Here is a 13,581-nt window from a genome sequence, read left to right as displayed (position 1 = left end):
AGAGAGAGAGAGAGAGAGAGAGAGAGAGAGAGAGAGAGAGAGAGAGACCGACCGACCAGACTGAGAGGACTCTAATCAAATGCATCAGAATGTACTGATACTTGCAGTCTTGGAAAGTTTGGGAGGTAGCAGTCCTCTGGCTAGAGCCCAGTCCCTCCCAGTCTTAGATGACATTTGTCAACCTCATCTGAATTTATGTTTCCTATTCACATTACTCTAGAGAGTGGGTTTTATAAGCTGGCATGTAGCCAGAGACTGCAAAGAGGTGGACCAAGTGGACATGTAAGGGACCCCCAAGGGTTTGCATGCCCACTCTGCACCTTCCCAGGTCTCTTCTTCACATGTACACTTCCCTGATTAATACCTATTTTCAGTTCAGTGAGCCAGCTTTGCCTGCCTTGTTTTACCCATTGGGTTGTTTGTTTGTTTTGTTTGTTTGTTTGTTTGATTGATTTTTTGTTTGCTTTCTCAAAGCACACAGGCTGGCCTTGGGTCTCCCCGCCAGAGCCTGCTCAGTGCTGGTATTGACTTGGACTGGTCACATTTCTTCATCTCTTCTTCATCCTCATGTTAGCTAGAGTTACCTTGTTTGTCTCTTCCCTCTGTCTTTATTGATTCCCTCTTTTATTTACTGTTCCTTCTTCCACCTTCTCTGTTCTGATATTAATTGCTGGACTTGCTCTGCTCATTTTCTTTCTATTCCTACGTTTAAATCTACTCTCCACATTGCTTACTCCCTCCCAAGTTAGTGAAGTTGAAAATGTGCTTTTGTGTGTGTGTGTGTGTGTGTGTGTGTGTGTGTGTGTGTGAGAGTGTGTGTGATAGGTTGTACCAGCACAGCAGGTAGAATGAACTGTTGATAGGGTGTTTTCAGGTGATGTTTGATAGAGCATCTTCTGGGGCACAAAGATCACTACTCGGCTGTATGTGTGTCTTCAAACGTACAAGCTAGTGGGAATGGAATAGTACAGTTTTCAGAGCTGTGTTTCCTAAGTGTTTTAGATTACAACCACCTCAGCCAGGAACTTGTTCTTAGTGCAAATTATTGGGCCCAGATTTACACACAACATCCAAGGTTAGGGACATACACCTTTTAAACCTAGGTACGGGTGGTGGTGGTGTATGCCTTTAATTCCAGCACTTGGGAGGCAGAGGCAGGTGGATTTCTGAGTTCGAGGCCAGCCTGGTCTACAGAGTGAGCTCCAGGACAGCCAGGGCTACACAGAGAAACCCTGTCTCAAAAAAAAACACCAAAAAACCAAAATCAAACAAACAAAAAAAACTAAACCTCTAGGTAATTTAAGATTTTTAAAGAACATTGCTTTTTCAATGAACATTTTGTCTTTTAAAGATTCATTGTGCATGCTTGTGCGTGTATGTATACCTGCAAGTCACAAGTCAGAGGTGGAGTTAAACCTAGTGAATTGTTGGGTCTTCTGCAAGAGCAGTACACCTCTTAATTGTTGAATTGTCTGTCCAGCCCCTGAACATTGTAATCTAAGCATCCTACAGTGAACCAAATGAATAACTTGCTAAAGTAGGACATTTAACAAATTTTACAATTACCACATTTGACTTCAGCACTTCATGGAAAAATACAGAATTAGAATTTTGAATTAATTTAAGTAATCCTGTGATTCAGAATCATTGGCTAATTCAAACATATCTAGAAATACTGTTATATTTAGTTAATTCTTTCTGTGTATATGCTGCTGGCGTTGGAACCCCGTACCTTGCACATGAGAATCATCCACTTCCACCAAGGTATACTCCATTTTCGGTGTTCAGCAAATAAAATGTTACCTGACTTGTTTGGAAGTACAAGTTGAAGGGGGGAGGTATTTTAAGAATCAAGCATTAATATACGGCCTTTCCCAAATAATACTGTCATGAATTGTCTTCTATCAGTGAACTCTACTATTGCTTGTTGGCACAGTGGCTCACTATACAGTCCAGGCTGGCCTTGAACTCAGTCTTCCTGAGTGTTAGGACCAAACTATTAGATCATTTGAAATGCTATTATGTTGTATAATTTCACTATATTCACTATTCTGCCATAAATAGGGGGGACCTGTATTTGGTGGTGGTTTCAAATTTGAGCTGCAGTTAATACCTTTGTCTTGTTTTTTTTTGAGCTGGTATTTGAGTATTGTAGGGCCTCAGGTGAGCTTCATGACCAGTTCATCACGTCTCGGTCTACTGGACACTGATGCCCAAGTTAGTAGCAAATGTCACTGATGTTTTTCACTGAGCTGCTAGTCTGAATGTCTTAGGAACACTGAGGAAGACAGACTGCAGTTGTCAGCCCTGCCTCTTTGCTTCCTTTAATGTCCATTAATGGGACAGAACAATTATAGCTGTAGTAAAATTTGAAATCAGTGGCATAAAACAGTGTCTTTCCTGGTAGATCTAGCCTCCAAACCATGAAAGCTAACTTCCAGTGACTGAGCTTATAGGTTCGTTAACATGCATTTTCCCTACATGTTCCCTTAACCAGCACTTTCAGTAATATGGGTAGTGCTGGGGTCACAGCATTTTTAAAAGTATACACTTCAAAACATACCATTTAGGTAACCGTACGTAAAAGAAAAGTTTATAAGTTAGGGTAAGTATTTTCATTATGACCTTTCTAGATGTGTTTATTAGTGTTTTGCCTGCTTGTATGTATGTGCATTACATGTATGCCTGAAGCCCAGGGAGGTCAGGGATCTGATCTTGGACTAGAGTCTCAGATGGCTGTGAGGCATCATGTAGGCGCAGGCAAACCTGGGGTCTTCAGCGAGAGCAACAAGTGCTCCCCAGGCCTCCTGTGCTTGAGCACACAGCACAGTTGATGTGTGGAGGTCACGGGGTGGCTGGCAGGAGTTGTTACTCCTCTCCTACCACGTGTGTCCTAGGAATTAAACTCAGGTCACGAGGTCATCGGCAAGTGCTTCTACTTGTCACCTTTCCAGCCCTCTGGAATATTTTTAGCATCTTAACAGTGAAATTAATCACCTTTTCAAATAAACCAGCACAATAGGCCTACGGTTTTAATTGTTACTCTCAGATGAAATAAGTCATGTATGAAATGGAACATCTATGAGATCAGTTTTGGGCAGTTAATGACCTGAATTCCCCATGCTTGTTTTCTGTCATTTCAGGAATTTAGTTTCTTATAAAGCTGTAGGCATTACCAAACATCAATTTGATTTTCTTGTTTTGATCTGTCTTCATTCCACAGGTGTACTGTGTGGACAAATGGTGATTATGACAACATAGCACACTAGAAATCTTGCTTTTAAAAGTTTGGAGATTTTTTTAAAATATGGGCTTTTTGTTTTTGTTTTGTTTTTTTTCGAGACAGGGTTTCTCTGTGTAGTCCTGGCTGTCCTGGAACTCACTCTGTAGACGAGGCTGGCCTCGAACTCAGAAATCCGCCTGCCTCTGCCTCCCAAGTACTGGGATTAAAGGCGTGCGCCACCACCACCCCCCGGCAGAAAATATGGGCTTTTTTGTATGTTGCCAAATGAAATTGTCCTTCATTTTTTTATGATCTCTAAAACTGTACAAGTGCACTTTCATTAGCAAAAGGAAAAACTGACACATTTCTTCAATAACTATTTGCAGAAGTATTAGGATTTTTTTTTAATGTCTTTCTAAGAAGACAACCTATCATTATCCCAAAGATCCAACAAAACTAATACTCAACATTTTTTAACCCCAGTTCTTTTTTTTTTTTTTTTTTAATTTATTATATGTAAGTACACTGTAGCTGTCTCCAGACACCCATATGAGGGCATCAGATCTCATTGCAGATGGTTGTGAGCCACCATGTGGTTGCTGGGATTTGAACTCATGACCTCTAGAAGAGCAGTCAGTGCTCTTAACCGCTGAGCCATCTCACCAGCCTTAACCCCAGTTCTTGAAAGACTAGAAAACTGCATTGAAGACCTTCTCAGTGACTCACTTTACCTCAGCTCCCAGCATACTCCCCTTAGAAGGACCAAGGGTCACACAAGTAAACACACAAGTAAACACAGCTCTTCCGGCTGTACCGTCAGCTCAGTGCAGTTGGAACAGAACTCATGTGTTTATCATCAGTCTGGGAGAAAGAAAGGCTTGATGGATTGGTCACAATTTCAAGACGGTGCCAAGCAATCTCTAATGACCCAGTAAGGAGGCATATGCTGCCTAAACACTGCATAATCCCTTCTTTACTCATCAAATCTAAATCAGGAGAGGCTCAGTAGTAACAGGGTGGACTTTGCAGACACATAAGGAACACCTGGCCTGGCTCATAGCTGCAGTGTTTACACTTGGTTCTGTACAGCACTTGCTCAGCACGCAAGGCCCTGAGTTTAATCTCTAATCTCTTAAACAGGCATGGAGGTGTCAAGTATTTCTTTCAAAATGTGAAAAATGTTCATAGTTTACTAATATTGTTATGCATATGACTGAGGAAATATATTTGATTTTTATATATTAGCAATAGTTATTGACACATGGAAGAAACTTTGTTTCCTTCTGAAAGAAATGATAATAAAACTGCAAAAACTAGAATAAATACCACCATTCAGTACGCATTTTAGTTTTTAAAACCCTTTATTACGTTTGTTCATCTTCTGTGGGGAGGGCGCTCATGTGGAGCTTGTAGAATGACCTGTAGCCTGGGGTTCTTTCTGCTGTGTTTGTCCTGGAGATAAAATTCAGGTTGAAGGCACAGCAGCAGCAGTACCTTTATCTTTGGTCATTTACTTTTTGATGTTCATATTCACCAGGGAGGCCTTTCCCTTAAGCACTGAAGGATGACAGGAAGAGCTTGCTTTTGACTTAGTGTCCATGTGCTCAGACATCAAAGTGAGGACAGAAGTGTTAACTAGCTTCAGTTTCAGAAGCTGCACTAGACAGTTCTTTCATTCAGAGGTCATTTTCTTCACAGAGAAGATAAGAAGTGCCTGAAGTCCAGCTTTGGGTTCTTGTCAGATGCACTCTCATTAAGCAGTGCTTTTAGTTGAGAGAAGTGTTTCTTTCTTTTGCTCCCATTCCTTGAGGAGCAAATAGGTGTTGATTGTCCAGATGTAGGTGTTCTGAAAGGAGAGAAAGACCACTGTCAGTCACATTGCCAAAGGACAAAATGGTCCTCCTAAGAGCACTGTGCTTTGTACACTACACTGCATTACAGCTCTGTATGGACCCTGGCTGTGCTCATCATAGTAATTCCCATTAACAACAACAAAAGCCTCATGGAATATCTAATTCTGGCACCATTTAGGAGGCACACTGGATGGTTCTAGAAGCACTCATGATACCTGAAAGATAAACTTAGAGGTAAAATGTTACCAGGCTGAATTTACACCTGACACTAGCATTCATGACAACTCTTACAACTGAAGACTTCATTCCTTTACAGTGAAAGGCCCTGAGGAGGCACTGTTCCACCATGTCTTCCCCACTAGGATGGTAGTACCATAGGACAGGCACTGGACTACTGGTATTTTTGGATAGTGCCAGGTACATAGGACACACTCCACAAACATCCACAGAATAAGCCATTCATTCACCATCTAATAGAGTTTGCATGGGGGTGCTGGGGATCTGAACTCAGTTGTGTTTACACAGCAAGGACTACCAACTGAACCCTTTCCTTAGGACCCCTAAATGCAACTCAATTGCTTTAAATACACCAAAAGTTTTTTTTTAATCAACATTTACACTTTGCGAATTTCTGTTGAATTTATACCAAATATTGACTAAGTCAGTAATATACAGAAAACTGGACTTGACACTTTAACTCAGTATCATAAACTTTAAGCTCAATATAAAATAATCATTAGACAGAAATAATCCAGTCCTGGCTAGATTGTGTTGTTCATGTTAAAGACACTGATCACATTTAGTTTCTTTTGTAACAAAATATTCTAAATTCTTCACACAGTAGCTATGGAATTGTACTTGAACTCACACTGTCATAATGAAGTACTGAGGATTCCTAAAACGAAAACTTGGGAGTTTCTGGCAAATCTCTATTGATCTAGATTTCCATAAGAATTTGTGACAGAGGAAAGAGTAATACCCTTGGGAAACATAGTGTGAGGGCTTCAGACAACACAGGGTGAACTGAGGCAACACAACAGGACAGGCAAGTGCGGGGCTGGGAAGCCATGGCCATGTATTTACCTAGTGCCACAGAATCGGGTAAAGACTGCTGACAGCTGTACTTGAGCCAGAACTCCATCAGGGAAGCACTGTCCTAGCCCTAACAAAAGGATACTGAAGACCTGGCCTGGGACAGCAGCAGTAGGAAAGAGAAACTGGCAACACACTACAGTGTAGAAGTTGCCAGTCCCTCTGCCATTTTAGGTAAAGAGGGTAAAAGGACATCTTGGTCAGCATTAAGACACAGAAGAAGGGAAGACTTGGAAGTTGGCTGTGGAGTATGTCAGGTGCTGGGAGAGACTGCATAGGAGCCATATGCACTCATGTAAAAGTTGAGGGTTACAACTACAGACAACCAAAGGGCATGGGAGAAAAGTGTGCCATGGCCTGTAACACGTGGAGTACTCAGGAGTGCACATGAAACAGATACCTCATGTTTCACACAGCTAACAAATGAAAGTACCTGATGGTCAAGGAGGGGCTCCTGCCTTTGGAACCATGCGTACTCTGACCGAGGTTTGTAGAGCCTGGAGCTGTTCTCTTTGGCGTCTTTGGGCTGGCTTTGTTTGCAGCAGTGGCAGTGTTGTTCTTCAGTGCCGATAGGAAGCCTCTACTCTTACCATGGTGTCTCACTGTTCTGTTGCATGTTCTACAGGTAATCAGCTACCACAAAAAAGAAGTTGGTCCCATGAGTTCTCTGGTAATGTAACCCAATAAACTGTGTTTTCCTCAATTCCTATGTGAGTTAGCACAGAGACTATCCTCTGGGAGCTTGCAATCTACCAGGAGGAACCAGATAAGACAAATTCGAAACAGTAAAATAGCCAAGGAGAAGGCACTGACTAGGCAACAGGGTTGGGGGGTAGAAGAGAGACCATGAGACCCTAATCCTATAGAAAGAACTATAGGCAACTAAGGAATGTGGAAATAGTTTTCCCCAGGGGAGAGCACACCAATTGGCTATCCAATACTAAACAGTTAGCCCTGAAAACATACATAACAATATAGAGATGGAGCATATGTGTACAGAGCCCTTGAATTTGAAAGAGAGGAAGGAGGGGTATATGGGAGGTTTGGAGGGGAAAAAATGGTGCAATCATATTGTAATCTCAATAATAAAATAATTTTAAAAAGATAATGGACTCATGCTAGTCTGACTAATAAAACCCTTCCGTTTCCATCAGTATTTATTTTTATGTGTATGGATGTTTGCTTGCATGAAAATATGTGCACTATGTACATGACTGATCCCCTTGAAGAGGCTAGAAGGTACAGAAAGTGTGTTGGTTATGGGAATGGCTGCTGGGAACCAAACAAGCAGCAAGTGCTTTAAGCTGCTGAGCCATCTCTATAGCCCCAGTAGGATACATTGTTAAGACATGGCCCACTTTGCACCTAAATGCCTTTTCTACATAGCCTGTCTCAGCAGCATGTAAGCGAGGTAGGTGAGAGGTACTCGATCTCAGATAAGAATTCAATAAAGAACTGTGTGGTAATATGAACAACAATGGTCCGCTTCAGCTCATGAGCTTCAACACTTGGTCCCCAGTTAGTGTCACTGTTTGGGAAAGATTAGAAAGTTGGACTAGGGGCAGGCTTTGAGGTTTCTCTTTTTCTTTTTTAGAATTAGTTTTGTTTTGAAGGATTTATTTATTATGTATACAGTGTTTCGCCTGCATGTACACTGGGTGTGGTGGTCTGCCAGAGAAGGCCACCAGGTCTCACTATAGATTATGAGCCACCATGTTGTTGCTGGGAACTGAACTCAGGACCTCTGGAAGAACAGCCAGTGCTCTTAACCTCTGAGCTGTCTCTCCAGCCCAAAGAAGGTGACTCCCAGTGTCACTCTCTGCCTTAAGGTTGTGGATGAGGACGTGAGCCCTCAGCTGTTCCTGCACTTGGCCAACATTAACTCTAGCCCTGTGAAGCAGAAAGCCTAATTAAACACTTGCCTTTATAAGATGCTTTAGTTTATCACAGCAACAGAAAGATAACTAGAGCAATCTGAATAGATGAAGGCCTGCTGCCTTATAGTTTTGGGGAAAAGGCTATATACAGATTAAGATAAGTCAGTAAAACATCCCCCGATAAGCCTTTCTTTCATGTGATCTCTAACTAAAATACAGTAGAGTATAAACTCCAATATATTGCACTGTTTTCTAATAAATTCCTATGGCAGAAAGCTCATAGGTTGAGGTCAGCCTAGGTTACACAGTGGGCTTAAGGCCAGTCTGGGCTACATAGCAAGACCTTATCTCGGTGCCTGCATACACTTGAGTAAATTGGTAATGTTCATACAGAGCATGCAAGATATAAAATATATCTGATATTAGTTTCTATCTAGTAAGCTTTTGGGAATTTTTGTCTTATTCCATTTTATACACTAAACACTTTGCTGGGTGGACAGGTTCTACATGCTGACCTGGGACCTTTTACACAAGGTTAGTGTGGAGGAAAGTATTTGTTACTGAAGAAACGACTAAGTGACTGAGCCTGTGAGTTACACTGCTAAACACAAGGAGTTCTCAAAAATCAAAACACTGCGCTCCACAGTGAGGTGAGAGCAAGTAGGAGCATCAAGCCTTGGTTTCGGGGAATTATCAAAAATTAAAACAACTAGCCAATGTAATAATGCACACACTTAATCCCAGCAATGGGGAGGCAGAGGCAAAGGCAGGCTGACCCTGAGTTCGAAATCAGTCTGGTCTACAAAGCAAGTTCTAGGACAGCCCTTGGTGAGTCACTATCACAGAAACATCATGTGTACACTCTTGACAGTCCAAATGTACAAACTAAGGCAAACAAGACAAAATGACAGCCAGTTTTTATGTACTAGAGCTGTAGCCTTACCAGCACACTTGCAGAGTCTTCATACTTTCTCAACAGTTTTGCTTCTTTAAAACTGAGTGTATCATTTCTTGCTTCTCGATTAAGAAGTTTCTGTATTCTCGGTGTCAGTTTGGCTTTGGGTTTGAGGCGTACTCTAGAGTTATCCAGAACCAACAACTGGAAGCAGTGTGGGCATGTTTCCTGAAAAGTGCTGTTATCCTCTACAAATAAATACATACAATTCAGTTTGCAAGTCAGAGTATTGTTACCTCAAACAACTGGTATCATAAGTGGGGAAAAAGAAAACATACTGATCATATCATCAGATACAGTCTCTTGAAGCAAACTTCAGATATGGAAATTTATAAAAAAATTTAAAAAAAGCAAACTGGAAATAATGTATTTTACAGAGTTCTCTAATTTCCCCATCCACTCCTTCAGCAACAGATGACTGCCCTTTACTTCTTTGCTCATTTGTTGCTTAGTTGTCAACACATTTACCACAAAGCAATCTGCACAGGATTGTTCTTCCCCTCCCTCCTTCCTTCCCTTCACCATCAGTACAACCAGTACTTTTTTGTGCACTGTGAACAAAGGACAACCAGATGACATACAATATCACATGTTATTGCTGGGCCAGGGGGTGGGGCTAAGGGAGGGGAGCGGAGGCTGTGAAGTAATTGTAACTTAAGGATGTCTAGGGAGCATCAACAAATGAGGGTTGCAGAGAGAAAAGACAGCAGGCAGTAAGTAGAGCTCCAGGCATGATAAGGCATCTGCAAAAGCCCAGGAACAAAAGAGCAAGCAGGTCTGCCATGGCTGGAATTGAGTGAGCCAACTGGAAGTATGTCACAGAGGTTATGTGGCATTCCAGCTAGCAGTAATCCAGGAGGGAAGCACTAATTGTTTGGACCAGATTGCACGCAATGGATGCAAAAAGTGGGTCAGTTTGGGAGTATTTTGTGATTTGCTGCTACAAGGTAGACCAAGGAGGAGAGGTGGTGGTGGAGTGTCAAGAAATAGCTCCAAGGTAGAGACAAGCTCACTGTTTACTATGGTGACAACTGGTCATTTAAAGGAGGGGTGAGGACAGGAAGGTCTCAGTATATTGTATCCAGCCCCAAGACTGAATGAAAAGAAATGTCATCCAAGAACTGAGTTCTGGGGCACCACAATGTTTGGCTCCTGGAAGATTAGGAAAACCAACAAAGTATACTGAGGTACAGAAGTAAGAGGTAGTGAGGAAGACAGGTGGGAACTACTGAAACCCCGACCAATGTGGTGCTGTTGGCTTGGTTCAGGGTCAAAGCACTTCTACCAAGCTAGACAACCCAAGTTCCATCCACAGGAACCCATCCAATAGAAGGATAGAAACTATTCTCAAAAGTGGTTCTCTGACCTCCAGACATTCTCTCCAGACCCACTCTCTTGGGCGGCACACACACACACAAATATGTGTGGGCTAGAGATGGCTCAGCAGTTACTGCTGGCTGCTCTTCCAGAGAACCCAGGTTCAATTTCTAGCACCCTGTTTGAGCAGCTCACACTTGTCTATCAACAGTTCTAGAGGATTCCATCACCCTCTTCTGGTCACCAGGCTCCCAAATGATGCAGGCATGAGGGCAAAATTTATACACTTAATAAAATAAAATAAAAAGCTGATCAAGGGACAGGGGAGATAGCTTAGGGGTTAGGAGTATTTGTTGCTCTTTGCAGAGGCTCAGGATTAATTCCGAGTACCCACATGGGGGCTCACGACCGGTTTTAAGTGCGGTTCCAGGAGATTCGACGCCCTCCTCTGGTTTCTGCGGCATCAGGCACGCACCTGGTGCCAAGATAAACACACAGGGAAAACACACTTTTAAAAAAACGCTGACCAGGGCATTGGTGGCACACGCCTTTAATCCCAGCACTTGGGAGGCAGAGGCAGGCGGATCTCTGAGTTTGAGAGTTCGAGGCTAGCCTGGTCTACAGAGTGAGTTCCAGGACAGCCAGGGCTACACAGAGAAACCCTGTCTCGAAAAAAACAAAAAAACCAAACCAAAACAAAAAAACGCTGACCAATATGTCTAGTGCTAAGGATTAAGAAAGGATTTAAGGATTCATAAAGAATTTGGGGTTTTCATGCAACTGAAGAGCCTAGGTCATATTTAAAAAAAAAAATGAGACAAGTCGGTCACCCTTCTCCTTTGGACCACTGGGGTGACAGGGGCCCAAGCCACCGCAGCCGGCGTTCTCCTACCGTGTGTCGAACTGTAGGCCCATCTGCAAAAGAGAAACGGGCGTGAGGCTGGGGTACCGTGGCCGCCCTCCCGCCCGCTCGCCCGCCCATCCTTCGCCCCTCTCTTACAGGAGGTAGCGGGCCTGGCCCGGGCAGCTTCCAACCAGGCCCCGAGCAGCCGCTTCAATATAATATTTCTGCCGCATTGCTCCAGAGCACAGCCGTCCAAACACTGCGAAAGAACGCCACACCGGAAGTCGGCTTTCTCAGTGTAACAATCCTAGGCATCCGCACTCAAACTCCCTCCGGAAACAGACATTCGCGACACAGGAGTTCCGGTCTCCGTGTCGCGTATGGAGTTCGAGGTCATCTGGCTTATGACTTGGGTCTTGTCGTCTTACCCCCGTCCCTGTCCCCACCCCCAACTACAACATCCAGAGCAAAGTTCTTGTACCCGGAATGGTGACAGGCTCCGGAGCCCAGGGCTCCACCCGCCTTAGTGACTTCCTTCCTCTTCTAACCATCAGGTCAAAAGTAGCTCAACAAGGTTTATCAATTAACTATTATCGAAGTGTTTTACTTTCTAGTTTGGTTTCTTAAAAAAAAAAAAAAAGACTTATTATCTGTATGAGTGCTTTGTCTGCTTATATGTATGTGCCTCACTTGAGTGCACTGCCGGGGAAACTCAGAAGGTTTCTGATCCCTTGGAACTGGAATTACAAATAGTTGTGAGCTGCCATGTCGGTGTTGGGAACCAAACTAGAGTCCTCTTCAAGAATGCTCAACGGGTGTTTGTTTATTTGATTTGATTTGTTTGCTTGTTTTTGAGACAGGGGTTTCTCTGTATAACAGGTTCCAGGCTGTACTGGAACTTGCTCTGTAGATCAGGCTGGAGTATCAGGATTAAAGGCATGTGTCATCACTACCAGACCAGTGCTCATAAATACTAAGCCAACAAGTGTTTTTGTTTTGTTTTTTGTTTTTCGAGCCAGGGATTCTCTGTGTATCTCTGGCTGTCCCGGAATTCACTCTGTAGACCAAGCTGGCCTCGAACTCAGAAATCCACCTGCCTCTGCCTCCCAAGTGCTGGGATTAAAGGCGTGGGCCACCACTGCCTGGCGCCACCAAGTGTCATTAATAACTGAGCCATCTCTCCAGCCCCAGTGTGATTTATTTCACACACATTTTTTAATGAATGCACTTTACTAATTTAATTTAATTTTTTCAGACAGTCTCTCTACATCCTGGAACTCACCATGTAGACCAGGCTGGCCTCCAACTCACAGAGCTCTGCCTGCCTCACCCTCCAGAATGCTGGGATTAAAGACATTCACCATGTCAGGCACACACACATTCTTTAGCTGATATTAAGCATGATTATTTTTGTAAAGTAGAACATCTAATATTTTTTCAAGATGAACAGCAAGTTATGTTAATTCTTTTCCCACAGACCCTGGCTTTTTCTCACTGAAATAAAATGGGACACAATTTGTAATGAGCATTACTACCAGGTACATTTTTCTTTTCTTCCCTTTTCCTTCCTTCCTTCCTTCCTTCCCTCCCTCCCTCCCTCCCTCCCTCCTTCCTTCCTTCCTTCCATCCTTCTCTGTGTATCTGTGTAGACCTGGCTGTCCTGTAACTACAAACAGGCTGGCCTCGAACTCAGGGCTTCTCCTGCCTCTACCTCCCAAATTCTGGGATTAAAACTGTGTATTACTACACCCAGCCCTTTCCTTAACATGGTAATTTATATACTGCTCACTCATTAATTCTCATGAGGAGCCCAGAGCATAAATGCAATGTCACTTCATTTTAACGAAATGAGTTTTTTTTTTCTTTCTTTTCTGAGGTAGAGACATACCATGTAGTCCAGGATAGCCTCAAACTATGTAATCCAGGCTGTCCTTGATCTTATCCTGTTACCACAGCCTGAGATTATAAGTGTGAGTGACCACACTGCATCTGTTTCCAGACTCTTTGATCTGTTTCACCAACCCATAAAGCAAAAATGAAGGGAAATACACACTCCCTTTGCCTTCCACCAGACAGTCCTTAACGGGACCCTTGTCTCTCCTCTGAGCCCCACACTCCTGTATTCAGAGGCCTCCTCAGCAGCTTTACTTGAGTTGTTACTTGTTTTCAAAGTGGCAGAGTTGTCAAAATAACTCTCCTGATCTTCCATACAGACCTGCCCAGATGCCGAGTCTACTTCCAGCCTCCTTTTTCCACCACTTGCCACTGCTCTGCCCTCAGGCTAATAGCTCCCTCCACAAGCCACAGACCACGACTCTGCATTCCTCAGAGAAGTAACTCACACACTGTGAGTCCAGGGAAAGATAAAACCAAAAAAAAAAAAAAAAAAATCGAAATATGGCTTCTCCAGCGATGTCCTT

General features: G+C 43.1%; 1 protein-coding gene across 2 annotated transcripts; it reads right to left on the bottom strand.

The window, feature by feature from the left end:
- Positions 1-4,565: 4,565 nt before the first annotated feature.
- Positions 4,566-11,569, bottom strand: CUNH18orf21 (chromosome unknown C18orf21 homolog). 2 transcript variants are annotated; one of them, XM_028774834.1, is made up of 5 exons: positions 11,318-11,533; positions 11,210-11,232; positions 8,989-9,188; positions 6,602-6,801; positions 4,566-5,069 (listed from the first exon to the last, which is right to left on the bottom strand). In XM_028774834.1, the coding sequence occupies exons 1-5, from the start codon at positions 11,392-11,394 to the stop codon at positions 4,916-4,918; spliced, it is 654 nt and encodes a 217-aa protein (XP_028630667.1). In that variant the 5' UTR covers positions 11,395-11,533; the 3' UTR covers positions 4,566-4,915. The 2 variants fall into 2 exon arrangements, with proteins under 2 accessions (XP_028630667.1, XP_028630668.1); XM_028774835.1 differs by lacking the exon at positions 6,602-6,801 and having other exon boundaries at positions 11,318-11,569.
- Between the last annotated feature and the right edge of the window lie 2,012 nt (positions 11,570-13,581).

Source organism: Grammomys surdaster, unplaced genomic scaffold (assembly GCF_004785775.1).
Source record: "Grammomys surdaster isolate TR1022 unplaced genomic scaffold, NIH_TR_1.0 243, whole genome shotgun sequence".
In the NCBI taxonomy this organism is placed as follows: Eukaryota; Metazoa; Chordata; class Mammalia; order Rodentia; family Muridae; genus Grammomys; species Grammomys surdaster.
The sequence above is the reverse complement of the archived record's forward strand: the minus strand, read 5'-3'. Positions and strand labels throughout refer to the sequence as shown.

Excerpts from the sequence above, each read along its gene's own strand:
- CUNH18orf21 (XM_028774834.1), bottom strand. The coding sequence starts at position 11,394 with ATGCGGCAGAAATATTATATTGAAGCGGCTGCTCGGGGCCTGGTTGGA. Across the intron at positions 11,233-11,317 it reads GGCCAGGCCCGCTACCTCCT|ATGGGCCTACAGTTCGACAC; the intron begins GTAAGAGAGGGG and ends TCTCTTTTGCAG. Across the intron at positions 6,802-8,988 it reads AAGACTCTGCAAGTGTGCTG|CTGATTACCTGTAGAACATG; the intron begins GTAAGGCTACAG and ends TTTTTGTGGTAG.